At 36.6% G+C, this 23,436-nt stretch overlaps 2 protein-coding genes across 4 annotated transcripts in view; both read right to left on the bottom strand.

Moving 5' to 3' along the window:
- The window catches only part of Chsy (Chondroitin sulfate synthase), a 60,650-nt gene extending 48,487 nt beyond the window's left edge, over positions 1-12,163 (bottom strand). For both annotated transcript variants that reach the window (XM_028322934.1, XM_028322933.1), the window contains exon 1: positions 10,953-12,163. In XM_028322934.1, the coding sequence (XP_028178735.1) occupies positions 10,953-11,717 (765 nt within the window). In that variant the 5' untranslated portion in view covers positions 11,718-12,163. The remainder of the gene's footprint in view (positions 1-10,952) is intronic.
- Positions 12,164-17,562: 5,399 nt separating this feature from the next.
- Positions 17,563-20,712, bottom strand: LOC114366159 (uncharacterized). 2 transcript variants are annotated; one of them, XM_028322939.1, is made up of 2 exons: positions 18,923-20,712; positions 17,563-18,224 (listed from the first exon to the last, which is right to left on the bottom strand). In XM_028322939.1, exons 1-2 carry the CDS (start codon positions 20,450-20,452, stop codon positions 18,099-18,101), a joined length of 1,656 nt encoding a protein of 551 aa, XP_028178740.1. In that variant the 5' UTR covers positions 20,453-20,712; the 3' UTR covers positions 17,563-18,098. The 2 variants fall into 2 exon arrangements, with proteins under 2 accessions (XP_028178740.1, XP_028178739.1); XM_028322938.1 differs by lacking the exon at positions 17,563-18,224 and adding an exon at positions 18,514-18,684.
- Between the last annotated feature and the right edge of the window lie 2,724 nt (positions 20,713-23,436).

The raw sequence follows: 23,436 nt of genomic DNA, 5'->3' as shown, positions 1-23,436 counted from the left end.
ATGATGACATTGGCATCTCAAGCTTAGATTGCCTGTTTTGTTGAATTTCAAAATTTCATAGCTAGTAGTTGGTTATTCGTAAAATCTTAATTAGCTTATTTAACTGGGCGTCATAGCAGATTAAAAGTATCCCTTTTTAACATTTTACTCGTAAATAAATCGACACAATCTTGTTACAATGTTATGGCTGACTATGAAATCAGTTTGTCGGCTAAAAAAATTAAGTGAAACCGTAAAGGAATCCATTTACTTTTAGGACCTACTTGTCTCCGCAAAATATCAATAAAATTATTAACTGTTAACCGTTTCTCAATTTTGCCTAATCATACTTTATTTGTACATAAATTTTAACCGTCACATTAAGGAAACCGTTGCTAACCGATTTGTAAGCAAAGCAAAGCAATAAAGTTAAGAGGGAGGTAAGCAGTAAGATCGTGGATAGGAAGTTGCGTAGTTATTTTACATTTAACTTCTCAGAATACGAGTAAGTAAGTATTACTACACGCTTTATTCGTTTGACTTCAATTCGTGATATCTACGAGTACTTACTTACTTCAATACTCAAGTTAACTGTATGATTATGACTTTAGTATGTGTCCAATTTTGTAATAAAATTAAACCGTGATTTTAGTGCTGGATAAACAAGAAGGAGTTTTAGATTTGTGACCAAAATAACACTCAAGGTTTTTATCGCCACGTAACGCGTTCGCTTGAGAATCTAACCGAAAAAGAAGTTCCCTAAACACTATTGCTAATAATTCAAGACTAAGCTGGGTTGCACCATCTTACTTTAACTTTGACAAACGTCAAAAATCTGTCAAACTCCATACAAAAAACACAAGTTATCGTTATAGTTACCGTCAAAGTTAGGTGGTGCAACTCAGGCTTAGTTTGTGGCCTTAGGGTGAGCTATCTGTGAGTTTTGTTAATCGCTGAGAAGCTATAAAAGACGTAAGATTCTACCTAAATTGAAATAGGTAATAGACAGACAAAGTCCTCCAAAATTAAAGTAAACACAAGTACGTTATACCTTGACATTAAAATGACCTGCAGTAGGTACTGCGCAAGTACCTGCCTACTAATTTTCAAATATTGTTTGCCAACCAATAAAATGCGCCGTGACATTCTGAGAGCATGACCAAATATTCGATTGTACAGAGATTTGTTTAAAACGGCACTGAGAAACGGAATCTGAACAAATATTTGATGCCAAGTGCCAATGATCTCGTACAAAAGGCTTACCCATAAGTTTGAAGATAATAGAAGAAATATCATTCGAAATATATCTCTACGAAATCTAAAATTACTATTATTATATAAGTAAATTATATATTAAATGCGTGAAATTACGCATTATGGAACATAGTTTAAAGCGCTATTCATACTCATGATTAGTCTTTTTTTTTAATTTTAATTAAACTTGCTGTCAGTACAGTGAAAAAAAATTATAAACAAGGATGTTATTTTACGGTAAGTTCATTTTCGGCAAAAACCTCTTATGACTTTTTGATTCAACAATGTTTCAATGCTTGCCTCTTGATAATTAAAGAGAGTCGTTCTCCTGCAAAGAAACAATGACCTGATGGCGGTGACGCAAAAAAAAACTTCTTCAATTTTGAAGCCAAAAGTCGAATTTAAAAGGAAAATTCACTTTAAAAACAAATTAACCAAAGTTATTTTGTCAATCAAAGTCTAGGAAGTGAAAAGTTCCAGTAAACTACTTTCAAATTATTTTGCAGAAAAGCAAACCCGCATAACAAACACAAATATAACAAGTTGCATGAATTTCATAACTGCGCCAGTTTCGGCGTATGCAACTAACTTATAACGAGCAACTGTGAAATCGTGGTAACTAGGTTCTTCAGATAACAGATAGAATTCACGAAGAATCCCAGCGTATGCTTTTGCATTTTCCAGATGCCTTTTGTTTGTATAAAAGACGGTTGAAGATCTTTGCTTGGATTTTTAAATATTTTAGTTTTTGCTTGTAAAAATTCTAATAAAATTTTCATGATTGTGTAATATTACTAGGATAATACTGCCTGTTTCGGCTGAAAGAATGCGATTGGCTTCGATATAAAACTTACAGGAAAAAAGCAAGAGATGACACCCCACACACAAGATGTGCACTCTCCAAAAATTTAAGAACACACCATCTAATCTGATTAAAGCCATTGAGCTGATAGCAGATTATTAAAACTTACAGATGAAATAAATACATTTTTGGATGATCTCTAATCTCTATACATAATTATTAGATTCTACTCATGCTTCGAGAAAAAATTGGACAAGCAAGAGTAAGATGACGCTCAAGAGCCTTATAATTGCAGTTTTAGGACTATTTATCGAAGCAAGACTGGCTTTTAGTTAAACAAGATAACTACAGGCGGAAACTTGTCTTCGGTGCGAAGATAATAATAGATCTACTTGCCCAAGCGCATGGCCTATACGGTGGTGTAGAAATTCCGGCGGGCAGTTCATAAACCCAGTCCATTTTATGGCCAATAAATTATTCGCGTTAATTCCGACTATGTGAATTTGAGATCTCCCTGTTAAAACTAGATAAGATATGGTATGGATATTTTAAGAAGACATTTCTAGTAACAAAAAGACATCCTTAACCACTGTTACCGAACTTTTCTTTTTAGAAGTTTGAGGAGCCGTCTTAAGCAAAAATACAATTGGAGAGTAAGGGCCAAGGGGTTTAAGAATATACTATTCTTTATTATAATAGGAGGGCAATCACTTTTCCTGAAGATTTTCTACTGGCTGGCTGGTAGACCCACTCATTCGATTGCACATGTAAAGACTTGTAAATAATATAGTTATTGATAAAACCTTTGGCCTTCGTAACAAAAACAAAAGAATTCGTTTTATTATTCCTAGATTGTATTGATATTTATTACAACTAGTAATTCCAGTTACGGACGCAGCAGTAGATGGTGAACACAAAGAAAAAAAATATTCTCTTGCAATTTGCAATACGCAAGACGATGCGCAAATAGAGGAACGACTGTAGAAAAATATCTGCGTCCAACCAATGCCAATGTATTTATCAGTGACCTTATCAACCTAGTCTGTAAGATCGATGACCTAAATGAATACCTACATGCGTTTAATGATTGGGTTAATTAAATAAATACTGGTAGTTTTTATTAAAATATTTGGGAAAATATACAATTTAATGCAGTTACCTACACAATTAATATGATTGCTCATTTAAGTGAGAATCTAGGTAGTATGATTTGTTCTTGTGACAAACTGAATGAAGATCACAAGAAAGGGAAAACTCTTGTCCTACACAAAAATAAATAACAAACGATGGCATGATAACACACGTGGGATGCGGACGGCAGTCGGCAACCGAACGAAACGCATCGAGACGAATCTGTATTATAGTCTTTTTATCTGATAAAAGTTGGCCTTGGGTCGAACGCGTTGACCGAAACGAGATCAGAATTTAGGAGGAAATCTCAGAACCTTACTTTAATTTTATGAAAAGTAGTTAAGTAGATTCTTGCAGTGTTTCTATCTATTATTTTCTGTAGATAAATAACGTGCATAGCAAACTATTTTAAGTAATATCGTCTACTTCAAAGATATTTTATATTCCATCGTCCTTGCTATAAAATTCTATGACCTTGCCTACAGTTCACCCGACCACTTCCAGTCAAGTTCTTTTACCGTTAACACAAAACTAGGGCATATCAAGTCGGACTTGATTACAGAGAATTACATCTGTAGTTTTAACTTGTGGTTGTGTTTCATCTAAACCACTCAGGTAGGCAATAATGGAAATGATGTTATTACATTACCTACCTAAGTTGTATTAAATTATTGTGGCTATTTGTGTCCATCTGGCGATTTAAGTAAGCACCTACGCAACAATAGATGGCCAAATAATCGTCGATAAGATATCGAATACTCGTATCGATCGAATATCCAGCGATTACGAGGAAGGTTTAACAGATTAGCAAGCATGTGACGAAAAATAGTGCGTGATAACGCGGTGTAGTGTAGCCGTCAGCGTGAGCGTGTGAGCGTGTGCATTACTCATTTACATTATATTAAATCACTAACACACGGATATGCACGCATTCGTGAACANTGAAGAAACCTACAATCTGCTATTTACTGCGTTTATGATAACATGTATCTTCCGTTCTAAGATAGATAGAAAAAAACGGGTCTTTGATTCTTATAGATCGCGATTTCAGGATTCAGAATATTCAAAACAATCATAAATGCAGTAAGTGGTACTTACTGCGTTTATAAATTGTGCGGCAGTACTTGTCTCCGCAAAATATCAATAAAATTATTAACTGTTAACCGTTTCTCAATTTTGCCTAATCATAGTTTATTTGTACATAAATTTTAACCGTCATGTTAAGGAAACCGTTACTAACCGATTTGTACCTCAGCAAAGCAATAAAGTTAAAAGAGGGAGGTAAGTTCAGTGTACCTACCATGAGTTTACGTTAGGTGTGCTCGCTAGCGAAATCTCTATGAAGATTTTGTTTCTTGAAAGTAGCCGCTAGGGGCGCTGCACAATATGTCATACAATTAAATGTCATTTTTTTACGCAGTCGCTAGCGAGCACACCTAACGTAAACTCATGGTAAGCACACAGGTAAGCAGTAAGATCGTCGATAGGAAGTTGCGTAGTTATTTTCAGGGTTCGAGGATATATATCAAGGGATATATATCAAGATATATATCGGATATATATCCGATATATATCAAGCTGGTTTTGATGATATATATCAACTTTTAAAATTTGTTACTGTATTTGTACTTTTTGACATAAGATTTTTATTTTTTTAGTTGATTTTGCCGTATTTAAAAGAATATTTTATGTTTTTGTTTTATTTGTCTGATTTAAAGTTTTAAAAACATTAAAAACATGTTAATGTAACACATATGCAATAGTATTCATGAATAATACAATAAAATAATACTATGGCTTTCATACAAAATTGATATATATCAAAGTTGTATATCGGATATATATCATAAATATCCGATATTTTGATATTTATAATAAATATCGGATATTTTCGAACCCTGGTTATTTTACATTTAACTTCTAACAGTATACGAGTAAGTATTACTGCACGCTTTATTCGTTGGACTTCAATTCGTGATATCTACGAGTACTTGCTTACTACAATACTCAAGTTAACTGTATGATTATTATGACTTTAGTATGAGTCCAATTTTGTAATAAAATTAAACCGTGATTTTAGTGCTGGATAAACAAGGTGTGAAGGTAGATTTGTGACCAAATAACACACAAAGTTTGTATCGCCACGTAACGCGTTCGCAACCTATATAACCGAACCCTAACCTGTGCCTAAACGAAGTTCGCTAAACACTTGCAAATAATTTCAAGACTAAGCTGGGTTGCACCATCTTACTTTAACTTTGACAAACGTCAAAAATTTGTCAAACTCCATACAAAAAACACCAGCCCCCCTAGACAAAACGCACTTTTTGATCGAATCGAAAATCGAATCCGTCAAAACTCCATACAAAAAAGGGGCTTTTCGACCACTTTTCGACTAGTTTGCGATTATAATTTGCACTTTGTCTAGACCAGTGTAGCCTTTTATGCGCCCGGTGCGAGAAATATAAAATAATGTAACCTTTTTGAATAAAAAGTAACCTTCTACGGGGGGGGGGGGTGCAGAGCGTGCATGAAACAAAACTAGATACTGGTCTGGTCATTTCTGCGCCCTGTGCCTGGGCACCGCTGTCACCGCCCTAGTTACGGCACTGGTCTAGACCCACAGTTATCGTTATAGTTACCGTCAAAGTTAGGTGGTGCAACTCAGCCTTAGTTTGTGGCCTTAGACTGTGCTATCTGTGAGTGTGAAGCTTTAAAAGACAAGAATTCTACCTAAATTGAAATAGGTAATACGAGGGCGGCACTGAAAATTTCGGGAATCAAGGAAGTGAAACAACATTACTATTTAAAAATGTATTTATTGCTTTTTAAAGTATTCTCCGCGAAATTTGACACATTTTTCCAAACACGAAACCAATCATTGAAGCAACCATTCCATTCGGAAGTTTGGGTCTCCAAAATGGCCGTTTTGTAGGCGTCCACAGCTTCTTCAGGTGATGAAAATGTCTGACCACGCAATTTATTCTTTATTTTAGGGAAAGTATAGAAATCATTAGGGCTTAGGTCGGGGCTGAACGGCGGATGGTCTTATAATTCTATGTTTTCTTGCTCTAAAAACTCTTTTGTTCTGTGCGCGGTGTGAGAACTCGCATTGTCGTGATGGAGGATGATGCCGCGGTTGCAGTTCTCTTTACGGAGTTCAGAAACAACCTGTGGCAAACAAATGCTAGCATACCATTCTGCATTAACCGTTCTTTGTCCCCAAAGAGGAATAGTCGCAACATGGCCGGTTTTGGAGACAAACGTGGCCACCATTTTTTTTGCAACACTCCGTGAACGAACAATTTTTGTTGGATTTAACTCATTTTCAAACACCCAAACTCGTGACTGGTTTTTTGTTTCGGGTTCGTACGCGTATATCCAGGATTCGTCACCTGATACGATGTTGTATACAGCATTTGAGGATCCTGCATGTAATCTTCCGAGAGTTCTGACGCACCAAGTAACGCGAGCCGCTTTTTGCTCTTCACAGAGCGAATGCGGGATCCATCAGGAAAACAACTTTTTTACTCCTAATTGTTCATGCAAGATTTTTTGTATTTGACTCATGCCAATGTCTAAAGTTTCCTGAATTTCGCGGTATGTCACATGTCGATCTTCTTCAATCAGCTTACGCACAGCATCAACGTTTTCTTGGGTGACTGCAGTTTTTGGACGACATTGACGGGGATCATCACTGAGCTTGACACGTCCACGTTGGAATTCAGCAAACCAGCGATAAATTGTGGTTTAGGATGGGGCTTCATTACCAAATGCAGAAATCATCCGGTCAACATACTGTGTTTGTGTTAAACCACTCCGAAAGTCATAATAAATCATAACTCTTGAATTTTCTTGAGTCAATTCCATTTTCTCAACAACTAAACAAGTTTCACAAGACCTTGTGATAAGACCGAGAATCTTTTTTTAAATAAATAAATGGTATTAGATTTTTAAAACCAAGGAGTTTGCAATTAAAAAGATTTAAATATGATAGGAACAGTGGAAATATTCCATTCCCGATACTTTTAGTGCAGCCCTCGTAGACAGACAAAGTCCTCCAAAATTAAAGTAAACACCAGTAACGTTATACCTTGACATTAAAATGACCTGAGGTACTGCGCAAGTAGATACCTACTAATTCATACTGATTCTCAAATATTGTTTGCCAACCAATAAAATGCGCCGTGACATTCTGAGAGCATGACCAAATATTCGATTATACAGAGATTTGTTTAAAACGGCACTGAGAAACGGAATCTGAACAAATATTTGATGCCAAGTGCCAATGATCTCGTACGAAAGGCTTACCCATAAGCTGTACTATTACTTATTCTGTGCCATAAGTCTGAAGGTAATAGAAGAAATATCATTCGAAATATATCTCTAAGAAATCTAAAATTATTATTATATGTAATAGTATACTAGTTAATAAATTAATATTTATTAATTAATTAAATGCGTGAAATTACGCATTATGGAACATAGTTTAAACAATTCCTCTATGGTTTAAACTTTAAACAGCTTAAAGCACTAGAGTCACGATTTATCTTTTTTTTTTAATTTTAATTAAACTGGCTGTCAGTACAGTGAAAAAAATTTGAAAAACAAGGATGTTATTTTACGGTCAGTTCATTTTCGGCAAAAACCTCTTATGACTTATTTGATTTAACAATGTTTCAATGCTTGCCTCTTGTTAATTGGCGAGAGTAGTACTCCTGCAAAGAAACAATGACCTGATGACGGTGACGCAATTTAAAGCTTCTTCAATTTTGAAGCCAAAAGTCTAATTTGAAAGAAAAATTCACTTCCACAAACAAATTCACCAAAGTTATTTTGTCAATCAAACAAAGGTTAGGAAGTGAAAGTTCCAGTAGGCCTAAGATGCGCGCCGTGATAACTTTTATCGACGTCAAAATGTATAGGCAAAATCGATAAAATGGCGTGATAACCGCTTATCACGGCGCGCATCTAAGGCCTACAGGTAACTACTTTCAAATTAATTTGGTGAAAAGCAAACCCGCATAACAAACACAAATATACAAGTTGCATGAATTTCATAACTGCGCCAGTTTCGGCGTATGCAACTAATTTATAACGAGCAAACTGTGAAATCGTGGTAACTAGGTTCTTCAGATAACAGATAGAATTCACGGAGAATCCCAGCGGAGTATGCTTTTGCATTTTCCAGATGCCTGTTGTTTGTATAAAAGACCATTGAAGTGATTGAAGATCTTTTCTTGGATTTTTTAAATATTTTAGTTTTTGTTTTATTAATCTAAGAATATTACTATCTACAGATAATACTGCCTGTTTCGGCTGAAAGAATGCAATTGGCTTCGATATAAATCTTCCAAGGAAAAAAGCAAAAGATGACACGTGACAAGATGTGCACTCTCCAAAAATTTAAGAACACGCCATCTAATCTGATTAAAGCCATTGAGCTGATAGCAGATTATTAAAACTTACAGATGAAAAAAATACATTTTTGGATGATCTCTATACATAATTATTGGATTTTACTCGTGCTTCGAGAAAAAATTGGACAAGCAAGAGTAAGATGACGCTCAAGTGCCTTATAATTGCAGCTTTAGGACTATTTTTCGAAGCAAGACTGGCTTCTAGTTAAACAAGATAACTAGAGGCGGAAACTTGTCTTCGGTGCGAAGATAATAATAGACCCACTTGCCCAAGCGCATGGCCTATACGGTGGTGTCCAAATTCCGGCGGGCAGTTCATCAACCCAGTCCATTTTTTATGGCCAATAAATTATTCGCGTCAATTCTGACTCTGAGAATTTGAGATCTCCCTGTTATAAGATATGGTATGGATATTTTAAGAAGACATTTCTAGTAACAAAAAGACATCCTCAACCACTGTTACCGAACTTTTCTTTTTAGGCAGAAGTTTGAGGAGCCGTCTTAAGCAAAAATACAATTGGAAATGGAAAGTAAGGGGTTTAAGAATATGCTATTCTTTATTATAATAGGAGGGCAATCACTTTTCCCGAAGATTTCCTACTGGCTGGTAGACCCAGTCATTCGATTGCACATGTAAAGACTTGTAAATAATATAGTAATAGATGATTATGAAACCTTTGGCCTTCGTAACAAAAACAAAAGAATTCGTTTTATTATTCCTAGATTCTATTGATATTTATTACAACTAGTAATTCCAGTTACGGACGCAGCAGTAGAAGCTGAACAAAAAGAAAAAAAAATATTCTCTTGCAATTTGCAATACGCAAGACGATGCGCATGCGCAAATAGAGGAACGACTGTAGAAAAATATCTGCGTCCAACCAATGCCAATGTATTTATCAGTGACCTTATCAACCTAGTCTGAAAGATCGATGACCTAAATGAATACCTACATGCGTTTAATGATTGGGTTAATGAAATAAATATGTACTGGTAGATTTTATTGAAATATTTTGGGAAAATATAAAATTGAATGAAGTTACTCGTACCTACACAAATATTATTATGATTGCTCATTTAAGTGAGCATCTAGAGATTTGTTCTTGTGACAAACGGAATGAAGATCACAATTGAACGTAAGAGAAAACTTGTCCTACACAAAGATAAATAACAAATGATGGCATGATAACACACGTGGGATGCGGATAGCAGTCGGCAACCGAACGAATCGTATCGAGACGAATCTGTATCATACTTAGTCTTTTTATCTGATAAAAGTTGGCCTTGGGTCGAACGCGTTGACCGAAACGAGATCAGAATTTAAGAGGAAATCTCAGAACCTTACTTTAATTTTATGAAAAGTAGTTAAGTTTAAGTAGATTCTTGCAGTGTTTCTATCCAATATTTTCTGTAGATAAAGTGCATAGGACGCAAACTATTTTAAGTAATATCGTCTACTTCAAAGATATTTTATATTCCATGGTCCTTGCTATGAAATTCTATGACCTTGCCAGTTCACCCGACCGCTTCCAGTCAAGTTCTTTTACCGTTAACACAAAACTAGGGCATATCAAGTCGGACTTGATTACAGAGAATTACATCTGTAGTTTTAACTTGTGGTTGTGTTTCATCTAAACCACTCAGGTAGGCAATAATGGAAATTATGTTATTACCTTACCTACCTAAGCTGTAATAAATTATTGTGGCTATTTCTGTCCATCTGGCGATTTAAGCAAGCACCTACGCAACAATAGATGGCCAAATAATCGTCGATAAGATATCGAATACTCGTATCGATCGAATATCCAGCGATTACGAGGAAGGTTTAACAGATTAGCAAGCATGTGACGAAAAATAGTGCGTGATAACGCGGTGTAGTGTAGCCGTCAGCGTGAGCGTGTGAGCGTGTGCATTACTCATTTACATTATAAATCACTAACACACGGATATGCACGCATTCGTGAACACAACACGCTAATAACCAGATAAACCAAAATAACGCAAATTGCATATTGTCACACTCGAGATGGATCAAAAACAAGACGCATTACCCTTTTCACTATCAGCTGATTCATATTCAAAGTAGGTACGTCAACAGAACCTACAGACCGTAAAGGCCATTATTGTATGAATTCATAAGTGGATAGTTATTACCAAATATTTAGTTTGCAATACTATTTTTGCAACGAAAGCGAATGTTTTACGAGTTTTCAGCGCATTGCAATTGCAACATTGGTAGCTGACATGAAATAAGCTCGTTGGTTAACAAGGAAATGTAATTTAACAAGCTCGCATGGTCAGCCCGGCAGATGTGTAGCTTTCCCAACGGTATTAAGTTACAGATACGGAATCAAGAAAATACTCACATCGTAACTCCATGTGCAGGACACTCCAGCAAATTTCGCGACGCATCTTCCCAGCTCCACGTCTTCATGAGTGGTGTACAGGTGCTTCAGGCAGTACTTCACGTGGGGAGCCACCCTCCTCAACGTCTCACGCGAAAACAGCACTCCCGGACCACCCATACAAAAGTTCTCATTGTAGTCCAAAGCCAACGCATCTCTTTCAGCTGTAGTTCCGCGTCCAGCTTGCCCAATAAATTGGGGCTTCCGACTGTCCACCGAACGCAGAAACTCCCCCAACTTATCACCTCTTACGTAAACGTCATCATCAGCACGCATAAACCACTCAAATCTGTCGCCATACTTCTCGTACATGTACAGGAGCATCAGGAACGACTTCTTCTGCGGCGGATAGCTGTCGTCCACGTTGCGCAGCGGCACCAGCGGCAGGCCGGGCGCGCGCGACACCTCCGAGCTGAAGAACGCGATCCGCCCCGGCAGGTCCTGCGCCCACGTTTCATACACAGCCTTCGCTCTCGTGTCCAAGTATTGCTCGGCTGTCATAACACCGACGAACACTAAAGTCCTGTTCGAATTTTGCACTGTTTCATCCTGTTTCAAACCGATCAAGGCCAGGGGGTCGGGCGCCACGTACGACCTGGCCGACTGTGGGCAGGCCTCGATCGAAGTCCTAGACGAGGGCCTTAAGCACAACTTCAGAAAAATCCCGAGCGTAACTCCGGCGACGACGCCCGCCACCAAATGCATCCACTTGCTCCTCCGGGCCATCGTGACAGAACTGCGGATCAATAGAAGCACCCACGTTTACCCGGTCCACATGTGTGCATTCCAGGAATAGTCTTTTTATCCCTTTTTTGTAGCGGCCGGGAGGGGTAGACATTAGCGGGCGGCTTTTTTGTTCGCGTTTCGCTCCCATCGGCGGGGAGCGATCACATGGCAGCGCGGTCGGGCCGTGGCGCGATTTAAAATCGAACCCTATCGCTATCACCGGCCTAAATATCGGATTCGCGATGTTATCGGTGCGAGCGCGACGAGGCACGACACGTATCGAAATGCGAGCCGGTCATGGCGCGGAGACGCGTGCGCCGCCCGTGGAGCGCTGGCGACTGTGCGCCTCAAAACAAAATCGAGCAGCGGTAATTCCGAGTGTCCGCGTAGACTCGCGCGCGTCTCTGTCTTGCTCGCGCCGCGGCCTATGTGCGTCTTAGTCGGGCGTGTAATGTGGGCCGGATTCGAGTGAACTTGTCCCATTCATCGCGTCTGGCCGGCGATGACAATAGACTGAATAGACAATGCCGGTGGTCGGCATTGTCTGGCGGCGAGTCGCGGAAACTGAATTTTATGACCCATTTCGAGCGGCGGGAACTACGCGTCGGAAGCAAAGTTCCTTTACCTGCCAGACGTGGCTCGCCTGCCGAGATTGCTGCGTAGTATCTGTCATGTTCTATACAAGTTTACCTACGACATTACGACATTATAAGAAAAACTGTTTCGTGTTGCAGCAAACCCAGCTGACAGATTTACAAATAAACATAAGAGGAACGCGAGCTGACTAATCCATGATAATGAAGATCTAAAACGTTTAAATTAAACCACTTCCGTCCTTTTATTAAAAAAATAGCTAACGAAGGAGGACTTCCCAGTAGAGTAAACAGAACGAAGTGTTCCAAAAAATTAATTTAAACATCATCAGTCAAACTCTTGGCATTGACCTAAACACCGAAAAGAGCAATATCACGCGATAACGTGCGATGCTGCTTTATTGTCACTAACATAAAGGCCATATTTGAGTAGATAACATTAGTGTGCAATTGGAAACACATGTCGATGCTGCTCAAAGGCGTCATTTGCATGACATATGGGGGCGATTCATTCGGCACCGCACTTTTTTGGATATACTTTTTTTCTAGCGAAACGAAAACTTGCTTTTAACGCCACTGTAAAACAAACAAAGGGTAGGCAAAACGAATATGTCAGGGACACATTGGACACTGCTCCGCCATTAATTTGGCGCCCAACTTGTGGCAGTTCCTACAATTTTTATTTTTGTTATAACTCACGCGGCTAGCGAATCTAGTTACATAATTTTAACTTTGTAACATGCAATTCTGATATTTTTTGTGTTTGAAAAGTCTGACAAAAAAGGTTTTAGGTGAAGATCTGAAACACATCTGAAATGAAATGCGGTATTAAAAATAATTCAATTTATTTTTATACATAACCCTCGTTCAGAAGCTGTATAAAATTTCACTCGCGCCTACCATCAAGCCTTTGCTTACAATTTACCGCTAACTCTCACTAACACTAGAATAAATAAATAAAACATTTGCAACAAACGTAAGTGTTGATAGTTGAATATAATTACTCTCCATTTAATATCTGTTGATTACAAAAATAATTATTATTACAGACATGATCGATCACGCAGTTAAAGAATAGGTTTATTTACTGAAGATTTATTTACGAAACGAATAACTAAACAATAACTATTGCTGCTAACTATATATTTCGTATTCCATTTTACTGCTCAAACCGTAGTGGTACATAAATGGTAGTGGGCATTATTGACATGACCACAGTAGATTTTTTATAACAATTACTCAAATCAGCTACAAAACCTTAGTAGTAACAATACAAACAGTAATTAAATAAAATGCTTTAACGTCTACTGAACCGTGCAATGGCTAAATTTTTTATTTAAAAAGTTGCATGTTTATTTCTAAGACCATTTTCCTCATGTTGAGTACGCACAGTCGCCCATTTTTGTCCATGTACCATTTTTGTCGCAAAGTAGTACCTATTACAACAATATAAGATGCCGGTGTATTGACTAACGTGCTATCTTCCGTACATAAGTACTACTAAATATGGAAGCAAAAGCCCTTCTCGTTTAGCTTTAGCTAACACAATGAGCAAACTTGAGCCTTGGCTTAACCGGCAAGTAGGTTGCCTAAGGTTCATTGATCTGTTAAAAGATAGTTATTGGGAGTTTTAGGCCTGCCCTTTTGCCCCTATGTCTGAGAGTCCTCCACCTAGATATGAGCTCCCCTGGCTTACCTGGAAGTCTTTAAATAGACTTCGGACGCAGGTTGGCCGTAGTAAGAACAATCTGGTCGGGTGGGGATTCTTGGATGGATTAAACATGGAGTGCAGGTGCGGTTTTGTTCCCCAGTCGATGAAGCACCTGATGTCGTGCCCTTAGTGCCCGCCCAAGCACCTGCACTCAGGACGATTTGATGAGTGCTGCTGACAACGACACAGACACACTTGTGGCGGAGTTTTGGGCTGACACTGTGTAGGTTTGTTGTCGACACGAAAAGAAGAATAAGCTAACAGAATGAGCAAACTTGAGCCTTGGCTTAACCGGCAAGTAGATTGCCTGAGGTTCATTGACCTGTTTAAAGATAGTTATTGGTTTTGCATTAGGTACAGTCAGCGTCAAATAGTTCGTGACACCCAAAGTAGCCAAAAAGTTCGCAAGACAGGTTGCAGCACAACAGACTACATTTAAAAAAAATTCTAGCTTTATTTTAGCTCTATTTTTTAAAATGTAGTCTATTGTGCTGTACAGTCATTATGACTGTACAGTCATCCCAACTAATATTATAAATGCGAAAGTAACTCTGTCTGTCTGTCTGTCTGTTACGCTTTCCCGCTTAAACCTCGCAACCGATTTTGATGAAATTTGGCATAGAGATAGTTTGAGTCCCGGGAAAGAACATAGGATAGTTTTTATCCCGGTTTTTGAAACAGGGACGCGCGCGATAAAGTTTTTCTGTGACAGACAAAATTCCACGCGGGCGAAGCCGCGGGCGGAAAGCTAGTTGTCAAATAAAGAGGCCAAAAAGTTGACAACACAACCTCCTTGACAAATCTCCCCTTTCACTGAAAAATCCGGCAGAATGCTTATCACGCCAAGGGATCTGTACCACTACACAAGATTATACCTTGCACGGTGTACCGAATCTAGTCAACTAGAGAACCTACCGAAACCAAAAATTCTCAAAAAACAAGATTAAGGTGATGTAAATGTACCTTTGATTTTTGAACCTGCGATCTCTGTAAGTTAACGTTGGCAATTGTTTCAACCACTGCGCCAAATCGATCACCACTCATCAGTGTTTGATTTTGTTTGTTTATTTATTGCAAATACGATACAAACAAACTAATAAATTACAGTCCATTTAAGTTAAAATTCAATACAAGTCATATTTAGTTTTAAAATGAATTTATGTACCTGAATACGGAACTGGACTTCTGAATAAATTGACAATACTCAATTGTTTATTGCATCCATAATGTTACAACAATAGTTATGGACGCTAATCACTTTCACAAATTAACTGGACTATAAATTCATAAGTATTTATATGTGAAAGCTTTCGTTCTAAAACAATTCAGTTTTACTTCTAATCATAAGAAAAAAGATTGGAGCTAGATTTTAATTTTATTATTTAATGAATGGTATTTATAATGAAAGAAAAAAAACGGCGCGCGCGCACGGGACAGAATCTTTCTTTTTACCCGACTGCGCCAGAAGGAGGGTTATTTTAGACTTTTATTCGTAATCAGCAAATTAGCCATTGACGGTACAGTGTGACAAAGTTCCATTAACTATCATGTAATTTTTAACTTTACTTTTTATTTTTCAGCGACGTCATATTTTGAACGGTAATATTGCAGTGCTGCTACGACGTTACTGCCTACGTATTTTATTTACAATTTCTAATTACAAGGCCAAATTTTAATTTACTATTGGTGGTTAGAATAAGATTTTGAGTGCCATTTCATAACACATGCAGACTCGTACAATCGTAGCACCACTGTAAAATTACAAGTAATAATACAAATAATTGCAAGGAAAGTATTTTTTATAAACAACAAAAGCGTGCAAAAAAGTGCTTTAATTTATTAGAAAATAAATAAATCTATTTCAGTGTATTTTTTAAGTTTTTAAAATCACATTAATTAATAGATAGATTATTTCAATAACGTTTAAAAAATTGCACGGATCCACGCGGAATGTGCTTGTTTTTAAAAGCAAAAAATAGTGCTTTTTAATTTAAAATCGATAGAACCAGGCAAAAATAAGCCATAATGGTGGCTTACATTAAATTCTACAACCATTGGACATAAATTTATAACAAATCTAAGTGCATTTCTATTATAACCAAATTGCAATTAAAACAATAAATGCAAACATTTGTTTAATAAAAATACAAAATACTGCTGTCGATTTTTACTTTCGTTTGGCAGATCCTTTCACAATATACATTTATTACATCTTGCTTAAAGAACATAATTATTTTGAAATATAAAATGTTAGTGCTCATGAAACTAACATTTGTCCGCCACGGGATTCGAACCCATGTGGTCCATTACTCCAACTGAAGGCCAAACAGCCATTAATTAAAGTGTTCTGAAAACTGAAAGAATCTTACAATATTCTCTTCAATACATAAATAAATATATTATTTTCATTTATCACTTTCTCTATGAAGCCTTCTATTATTTATTTACAAATGTTACAGAAGTGTCTAATTCCGTCAGAAGAATGCACTTTTTCTGTCCTATCTATTCCCAATTCACTGGAAGCATTTTGCTCACTTCTGATTTCGAGAAATCCTAGTAAAAACGACCTACTTTCATTTATTTTAATTCCGCGGATTAAAGCATTGTTTCTCAGACATTTATTACTATTTTTATTTTATTTTAACAATAGTGTTAATTTGAGAAACAACCGCCTAAAGATAGCTCCATATTTTTTATATTTATATTTATCATTTCTCTGTTGAAAAATATTTACATAAAGATCTACATACATACATAAGATATTTTATTCAATCATTTACATCAGCAAACTACACTATCTATTCAACAAACACGCATAAGTCTTTTCTATTTAGAAAGGCAGGAAATACTTATAACATTTATTCTGCAAAACCGAAAATACAAAATTTAATTCTACCTCCAATAGCTTTGCAAACTTTTGAGTGACCATGAGGTCTGGAAAGCGCCCATATTTTGTTTTCGAAATAGCACAGTTGCTATTACAACTATTAATTTTCCTTGATGACCTGTCGTTCATCTGATTTGAATCGTATACATAAATATATCAACACTATGAAAAGAAAAAAAAGAAGATAGTTAAGAATATATAATAGTTAAGAAGGTATTTTTTATGATATGATAACTAATAAGTTGTCTTAAATATTTCTTTTATTCAGTACAAATCGAAAGACTTTTGACTTAGTAAAAGTCTCTTTAATTTCAGATTGCATACAATTATGGGCGCCATACGTTTAGCTATGTTTTATAGCCGTTTTAATCACTGTCCAATTTTATAATTTCCATTGTAACATTTTTCTATTGTTGTAGTAACTAACATTTACGAGTTTTTTATTATTCACAGATAAACCTACACTTTTTCAACTCTTTTCTCCTTACTTTAATCATAATATTATGTAAAATATACATTAGGGTGGTCCTTATTTTTCGACTTTTGAATTCTCCCCGGGGCACTTTCTCATTCGATTATATACCTCTAAATATGAAATTAGCTTTTTTTGTTTTTTTTTTTGGTTAATATTTAGAGGTCGCTATATTATGTAAAATATACATAGTTTATATAGGACTTGGAAAAATCCAGATTTGTGATATTATTTTGTTGACATTGTTATCTTCTTTGTTATAATAAAGTAGGTATCACATATTTGTATAAATATCAACTATCCATGAGTATGTGACAATGTAACATGGAAATGCTTTTCAGAAAGTAGATTTTGATATCTCAAATAGTCTTTTGAATATTGATACAGATGAATATTCATAATGTTAGGATCCAATAGCCAGATAACTGTCTTTAACATGAAACCAGATAACAATTAGACCTGTCAAAATTAAAGGCCACAATGCAGTAGTGAATACTAATACTATACATTTTATAATTATCATACAATTTTAATATTTCAAGGCAGTGTTTAGAGTGTATTCAAAGGTTTATGATATAAGAACTTCAACAGACTAAATAAATAATCAACCCTGAATTTCACAATCAATTCTTAATCTTCAGTTGAAAACTTTTTAAATCAAAGACTTTGATTTAGGAAAAGTTAGTCAAGTTGATCCCTTACTGAACACTGTCCTCGATTACGATACCAGCTCATCCAGTGCTTTGTCCCTGTTGAACTCATGCTTGGCCAGTGCTCCCAGAACTCTTCCCTCCGAGAAGCCGAGGTCCATCAAATCACCGAGTATTAAAAGTCCTTCGATCACCTGAAACAGTTTAAATATTACATCAACATAAGAATTCAAGTGATTAACTATAAAATCATGTCTGTTGCTTAGAATTAAGACTTAAATTATTGTAAGTAATTGAATAACTTAGTTACTATGCTGATAAACAGATTATTAGCAGCTTAGCTAGCGCAGAAGCCTTTTAAAAACATTTTCAGAAATGACAATTACTGCCATTTAATACACATGAATAAGAAAATGTAGAACAGTGAATGTTAATCTATTTTATAATGTTAAAAGAAAACTTNTTTAAATCAGACTTTGATTTAGGAAAAGTTAGTCAAGTTGATCCCTTACTTAACACTGCCCTCGATTACGATACCAGCTCATCCAGTGCTTTGTCCCTGTTGAACTCATGCTTGGCCAGTGCTCCCAGTACTCTTCCCTCCGAGAAACCAAGGTCCATCAAATCACCGAGTATTAAAAGTCCTTCGATCACCTGTAACAGTTTAAATATTGCATCAGCAAAATAATTCAAGTGATTAACTATAAACAATCATGTCTAAATTATTGTATGTATGTAATAGGGCAACTTAGTTACTATGCTAAAAAACAGCTTATTAGCAGCTTAGCTAGCACAGAAGCCTTTTAAAAACATTTTCAGGAGTGTACATGAAAAAGAAAATGTACAGTGATGTGAATCTATTTTTTAAATATGTTTTAAGAATACTCCTTACCTTTTTGTCATTATCACCTAAAAGGCCACAAACTCTTGCCACCCTGTCAAGTGGGAAGCCCATTCCATGAATCTTTTGACACATACTCTGTTGCTGAGCTGGCAACTTATCAAACGGATTGGGCAGTCTCTCAGACTTCCTTCTACTTCTCCTTTCCTCTTTCTTGTCGCTGCTGAAAGAGGAACGAGGAACATTCTGGATGTTTTTAGGAGCAGGACTTGTAGTGCATGATCTCTCATTTGATCTTAATTTAGCCGATGCTAACTCTTCATTTAGCTCGCGAACTATATCAGGCACACTTCTAGATCTTGACTTAATAGTGCTTTGGGAGTTAGTTGACTCATTATGACTATTAACCGGAACAGTTTGCTCTGGTATGGTGCTGTAACCTGAGTTTTCTGGAGAATATGGTATTTGAGGAACTTGGAAATAATATGGTTGGGGTATGTAAGTGGAGCCATTCGCTGCTGGATTCAAATCTGATGTTGTTGGTAGTTGGTTGCCATAATATGTGGGATCCACTGTGGGATATGGATTTGTAGGAACATAATATTGGTAATTTGGCATGTACATATTCATATTTTCCATTGGCATAGGGTTATCACAGGTGCTTTCTGCTGGTACATAGTAACCATTTGAAACAGGATAATGTTGGGGCAAATACATGACACTTTGACCCTGAATTGGCTGCTCCATATTGTATGAATTAGGCAAATACGTCATAGCCTCCAAGTGCGCTTGGGATGCACAGTTAGGCAAGTTTGTATATGTTTCCGGCACATAGGTCTGTGGTTGACTTGTGGAGGAATCTCTCTGGCTCTGTAACACTTGAGCTAACAGTTCCATATCATTTATTGTCTTCAGTTCAACATTATCAAACGGACTCGAGGTATCATTTTCAAAATCTTTATAAGTCAACATGTCTATATTACTATACTGTGGCATCTTAGTTATTTTAGCAGTCATCTTTAACTCTTGCAAGGGATCTGGATCATCCAGGAGGCTGTTTTGATGGTAGCTCGTCTGCACCTGAATGGGCTGGAGGATGTTCGGTTGGGAGTCTTGTGCGTTGCTACAGGAGGGATAGGTGAGTTCATTGGTTGTCTCTATTATCTCAGGGCTATCTTGTTTGTGGGTGGTATCACAGGTGTGCTCGGCCTTGTCGTCAAGCGACAGAGCACTGATCTCGTCGGTGCTAGGGTAGGACACTTCAGACACACTCAGCTGCTTGAGCTTCTCCTCGGCCTCGGCGGCCGCGATCGCGTCCAGTTTCTTTTGTTTGGCCTCCTGCAGCAGCTGCAAGCGATGCCTCCACTCATTTTTCTTCGTCTCTTTCGCACTCCTGAGCTCCTTAAGCTTGGCGAGCACATTCGTCTCGAAGGTTGAGCAATATTTAACGCTTTCGACGACATTTCTGGCTCGCTGTGGACATTCGCTTACGCTATAAGGCAATTCGATTGAAGGAGGTCGTTTGTACTTCTCTGATATTTTAACGGGAACGCCGTCCATGAAATCACCGAAATGTGACATATCAAAGTTGTTTGCTTGTGGTGGTGATAAAAATCAAACAATGAGACGACAAAGTTTGTTTCTATTGACTTTTTGCACTTTTAAGGTTACATAGTCCTTATTCAACGTCATCACTTAGGTAATAGGATTTTACACGATGAAAATTTCAAGGGTTGAATAATTTACATCTTCCATAATCTTTAAAATCAAATTTAAAGCCTTTTATTAATTTATTTTAATTAAAATCCAGATTTTTACGTGGGACTGACAAGACAATTTGACAAAAGCAAGTGTCAAAATTGACAAACAAACAAAGTAAGTTGCCAGGCAAAAAACACAGGTTCCCCGAATTTACTAAAATAGAATATAAATATTTTGAAGAAAGATTGGACACGAGAGAGTTTCTAGGTGACTGGCCTGCTACAGGTAGGAAAGTTTTGGAGGCACTTACTTGGCAACGCTGCCTGTCGAAGCTTACTTGCAAGTCCTGGGTTTTGAAGACTGCCCGGCCCGGGGCTTACATCCAATAGGTATAGCGAGCTTCTTGCTGCTGCACACACAATGCACAATAAATTCACAACATAAAATATTTTGTGAAAACATTGTTTGGACATTGTTGTTGACTGGACGTATTGTAAAAGTTCCCGCGTCTTCTCGATGATTCGATTCGAAACGAACAGCGCCCTCTCGTGGCGTGTTAGTTAGCGTACTCATTATTGGTTGACCAAAGAGTTTGAAATATGGGTAATAATGGGGATGCGTAGTACATGTTTAATTTAAATATCTAAATTACCTAGAAAAAACTATATGTGTGTATAACTACAAACTTGGTGACAACCTGACAACAAATAGTGACCCTTATTCAAGGGGGAAGGTTAAGGAACAAATTACCAAACAACGAAAAAGCGTCTTATGTGAACCAAAAATTCAGAAAAGCCTTGGAAAAGCCTATAAAATCACCTTTTTCTTTAGGGCTTCCTGCAAGATTCGTGTCGTGATTCTTAAAATGATTTCCCTGATTTCCCTAAAAAATATCATTACATTTTACCTACATTTTATGAGAAATCTTGTAAATATTTTTTGTCATGTGACCAAAGACATAAAAATACTATGTATTGTACTTATTGTAATTATAATGACTGTAATTTATTAACAGCCTTTAGTTAATAAAAGTGCACTTCGTAAATATTCAATAAAATAATATTTTAAAACATTTTAATAAAACCTCAATGCTGGTTTGAAATGGAATGGAACACCAATTTTCAAATGAAAAAAAAAATAAAATCACGTGTGACGTTTAGTAATATCCGTCAGATGTCGCTAATGTAGCTCAAAAGTCATGGCGGATCTTTTTCATTAGATTTTACTGATTTGCCGTAATTCGTGGGTAGATTTATTATTACCGGCGTCGAAATAATTATAGCTCGTTCTATTCGTACGGTGAGAGCCCAGTTACACGCGCATCATTATCAGCCAAGTTCCGCCACCGACTCAGTGAAGACGTTTTTGACGGATCGTCTCGAATTTCGGTGGGTCAAGATAAATAGATAATCGACGTCGCACCGTACTCTAATTGAAATANAAATTTTTTGATCGAAATTATTCTAAGTGTCGCGCCCCGGTTCCTATACAAGCACGCTTTAGAACTTCAGTCGTCTCTACACGGGAGGGGGTTGGTCCTACGGGGGTGGGCTACATGACCTTTTCTCCTTGGTTCGACATCCTCTAGACGATGACAGCATAGATTTGCGAAAATTAGAACTTTTTGGAAAAACCGTAAAACTTGAATCGCTTCTAGAGGGTCGGGGGTTGGTCCTACGGGGATGAAGTACATGACCTTTTTTTCTTGGTTTGAGGTCCCCTACATGATGGCATCAAAAGAATCGCCACTTTCGGGAAAAATTTTTTTGATCGAAATTATTCTAAGTGTCGGAAGCCACCTTTAATTGGCTCTAAATCTGAAAGCGTTTGTTTTAGAGAGGTAGACCATATAAGCTTTTGTGCTTTGTTTTACGTCTTCTATGCGATTCTTGCAAGAAAACAAGGAATAATTGAAGAAAAAAAAACTCGTTAGCACACTTTTAATTGGCTCTAGAAAGTTAACGGTTGGTCCTAGAAAAAAAAGTTATCTGAAGATTAGTCTTATTTTTATCTATTCTAAACATTCCCGGCAAAAAAAGCCAAAAATTAAAAAAAAAAAAATTTTTCATAAAAATTTTTCTAAGTCTTTTGCCCCATAGCGCCCCGTTTCCTATACACTGACCGAATTACTTGTTCTACCTTCACATTTAGTTAATAAAAATAAAAACAGTTATAAATTATAACTGACAATAATTTTCAAAATACCTGCTATCTAAAAGCTCTATTTTAATGGATGAAATAGAAGCAACTTAGTCAATAGATGGTCTTCTATGAGTGGCATTTATGGTGATAAATTAGTTTTAGATTGTCTACCAAATAGTCACTATTGAGGCTATTACCATTTCATAGCAGTGGTTGATATTGCTTTTTTTCTATTTATCATATTGTATCATATATTAACTTTATTTATTCTTTATTGAATTATTTACTGTCTGGTGTTACATACATTTATTCTCTAAGTCATGTCATACTTCTTTAAACAGCATGTTAATGAGTAAGCATGAAGTTTGACCTACTGACCTACATTTGAAATAGAAAATTAGGAATTTTATCCTAATTTGGAAAAAGAAACTCAATTTCCTTAAAAAATAGATTTTGGAACAAAATTCTAAAAGTTTATCACATTTTTTATTTTGATATTTGCATAGTTTAACCCGGTTATTTTAAATCTGCATAATACCATACTGCTACTAAATCTATATGTACTGTGCTCCCAATATGTGTTAAACAAGCATTCGCAATTTACACTAGAGTACTGAGATAAGTTAACATTAGATAACATGTAAATAACATTTACAGATGTAACCTTGTGAGATAGATAACAAATAGATTGTAGTTACAAATAAATACAATTCAGTCAGACT

Source organism: Ostrinia furnacalis, unplaced genomic scaffold, assembly GCF_004193835.3.
Source record: "Ostrinia furnacalis isolate ACB-3 unplaced genomic scaffold, ASM419383v2 OfSCF0550, whole genome shotgun sequence".
NCBI classification, from domain to species: domain Eukaryota; kingdom Metazoa; phylum Arthropoda; class Insecta; order Lepidoptera; family Crambidae; genus Ostrinia; species Ostrinia furnacalis.
Note: the sequence above shows the minus strand (reverse complement) of the source record. Positions and strands in the feature narration are given on the sequence as shown.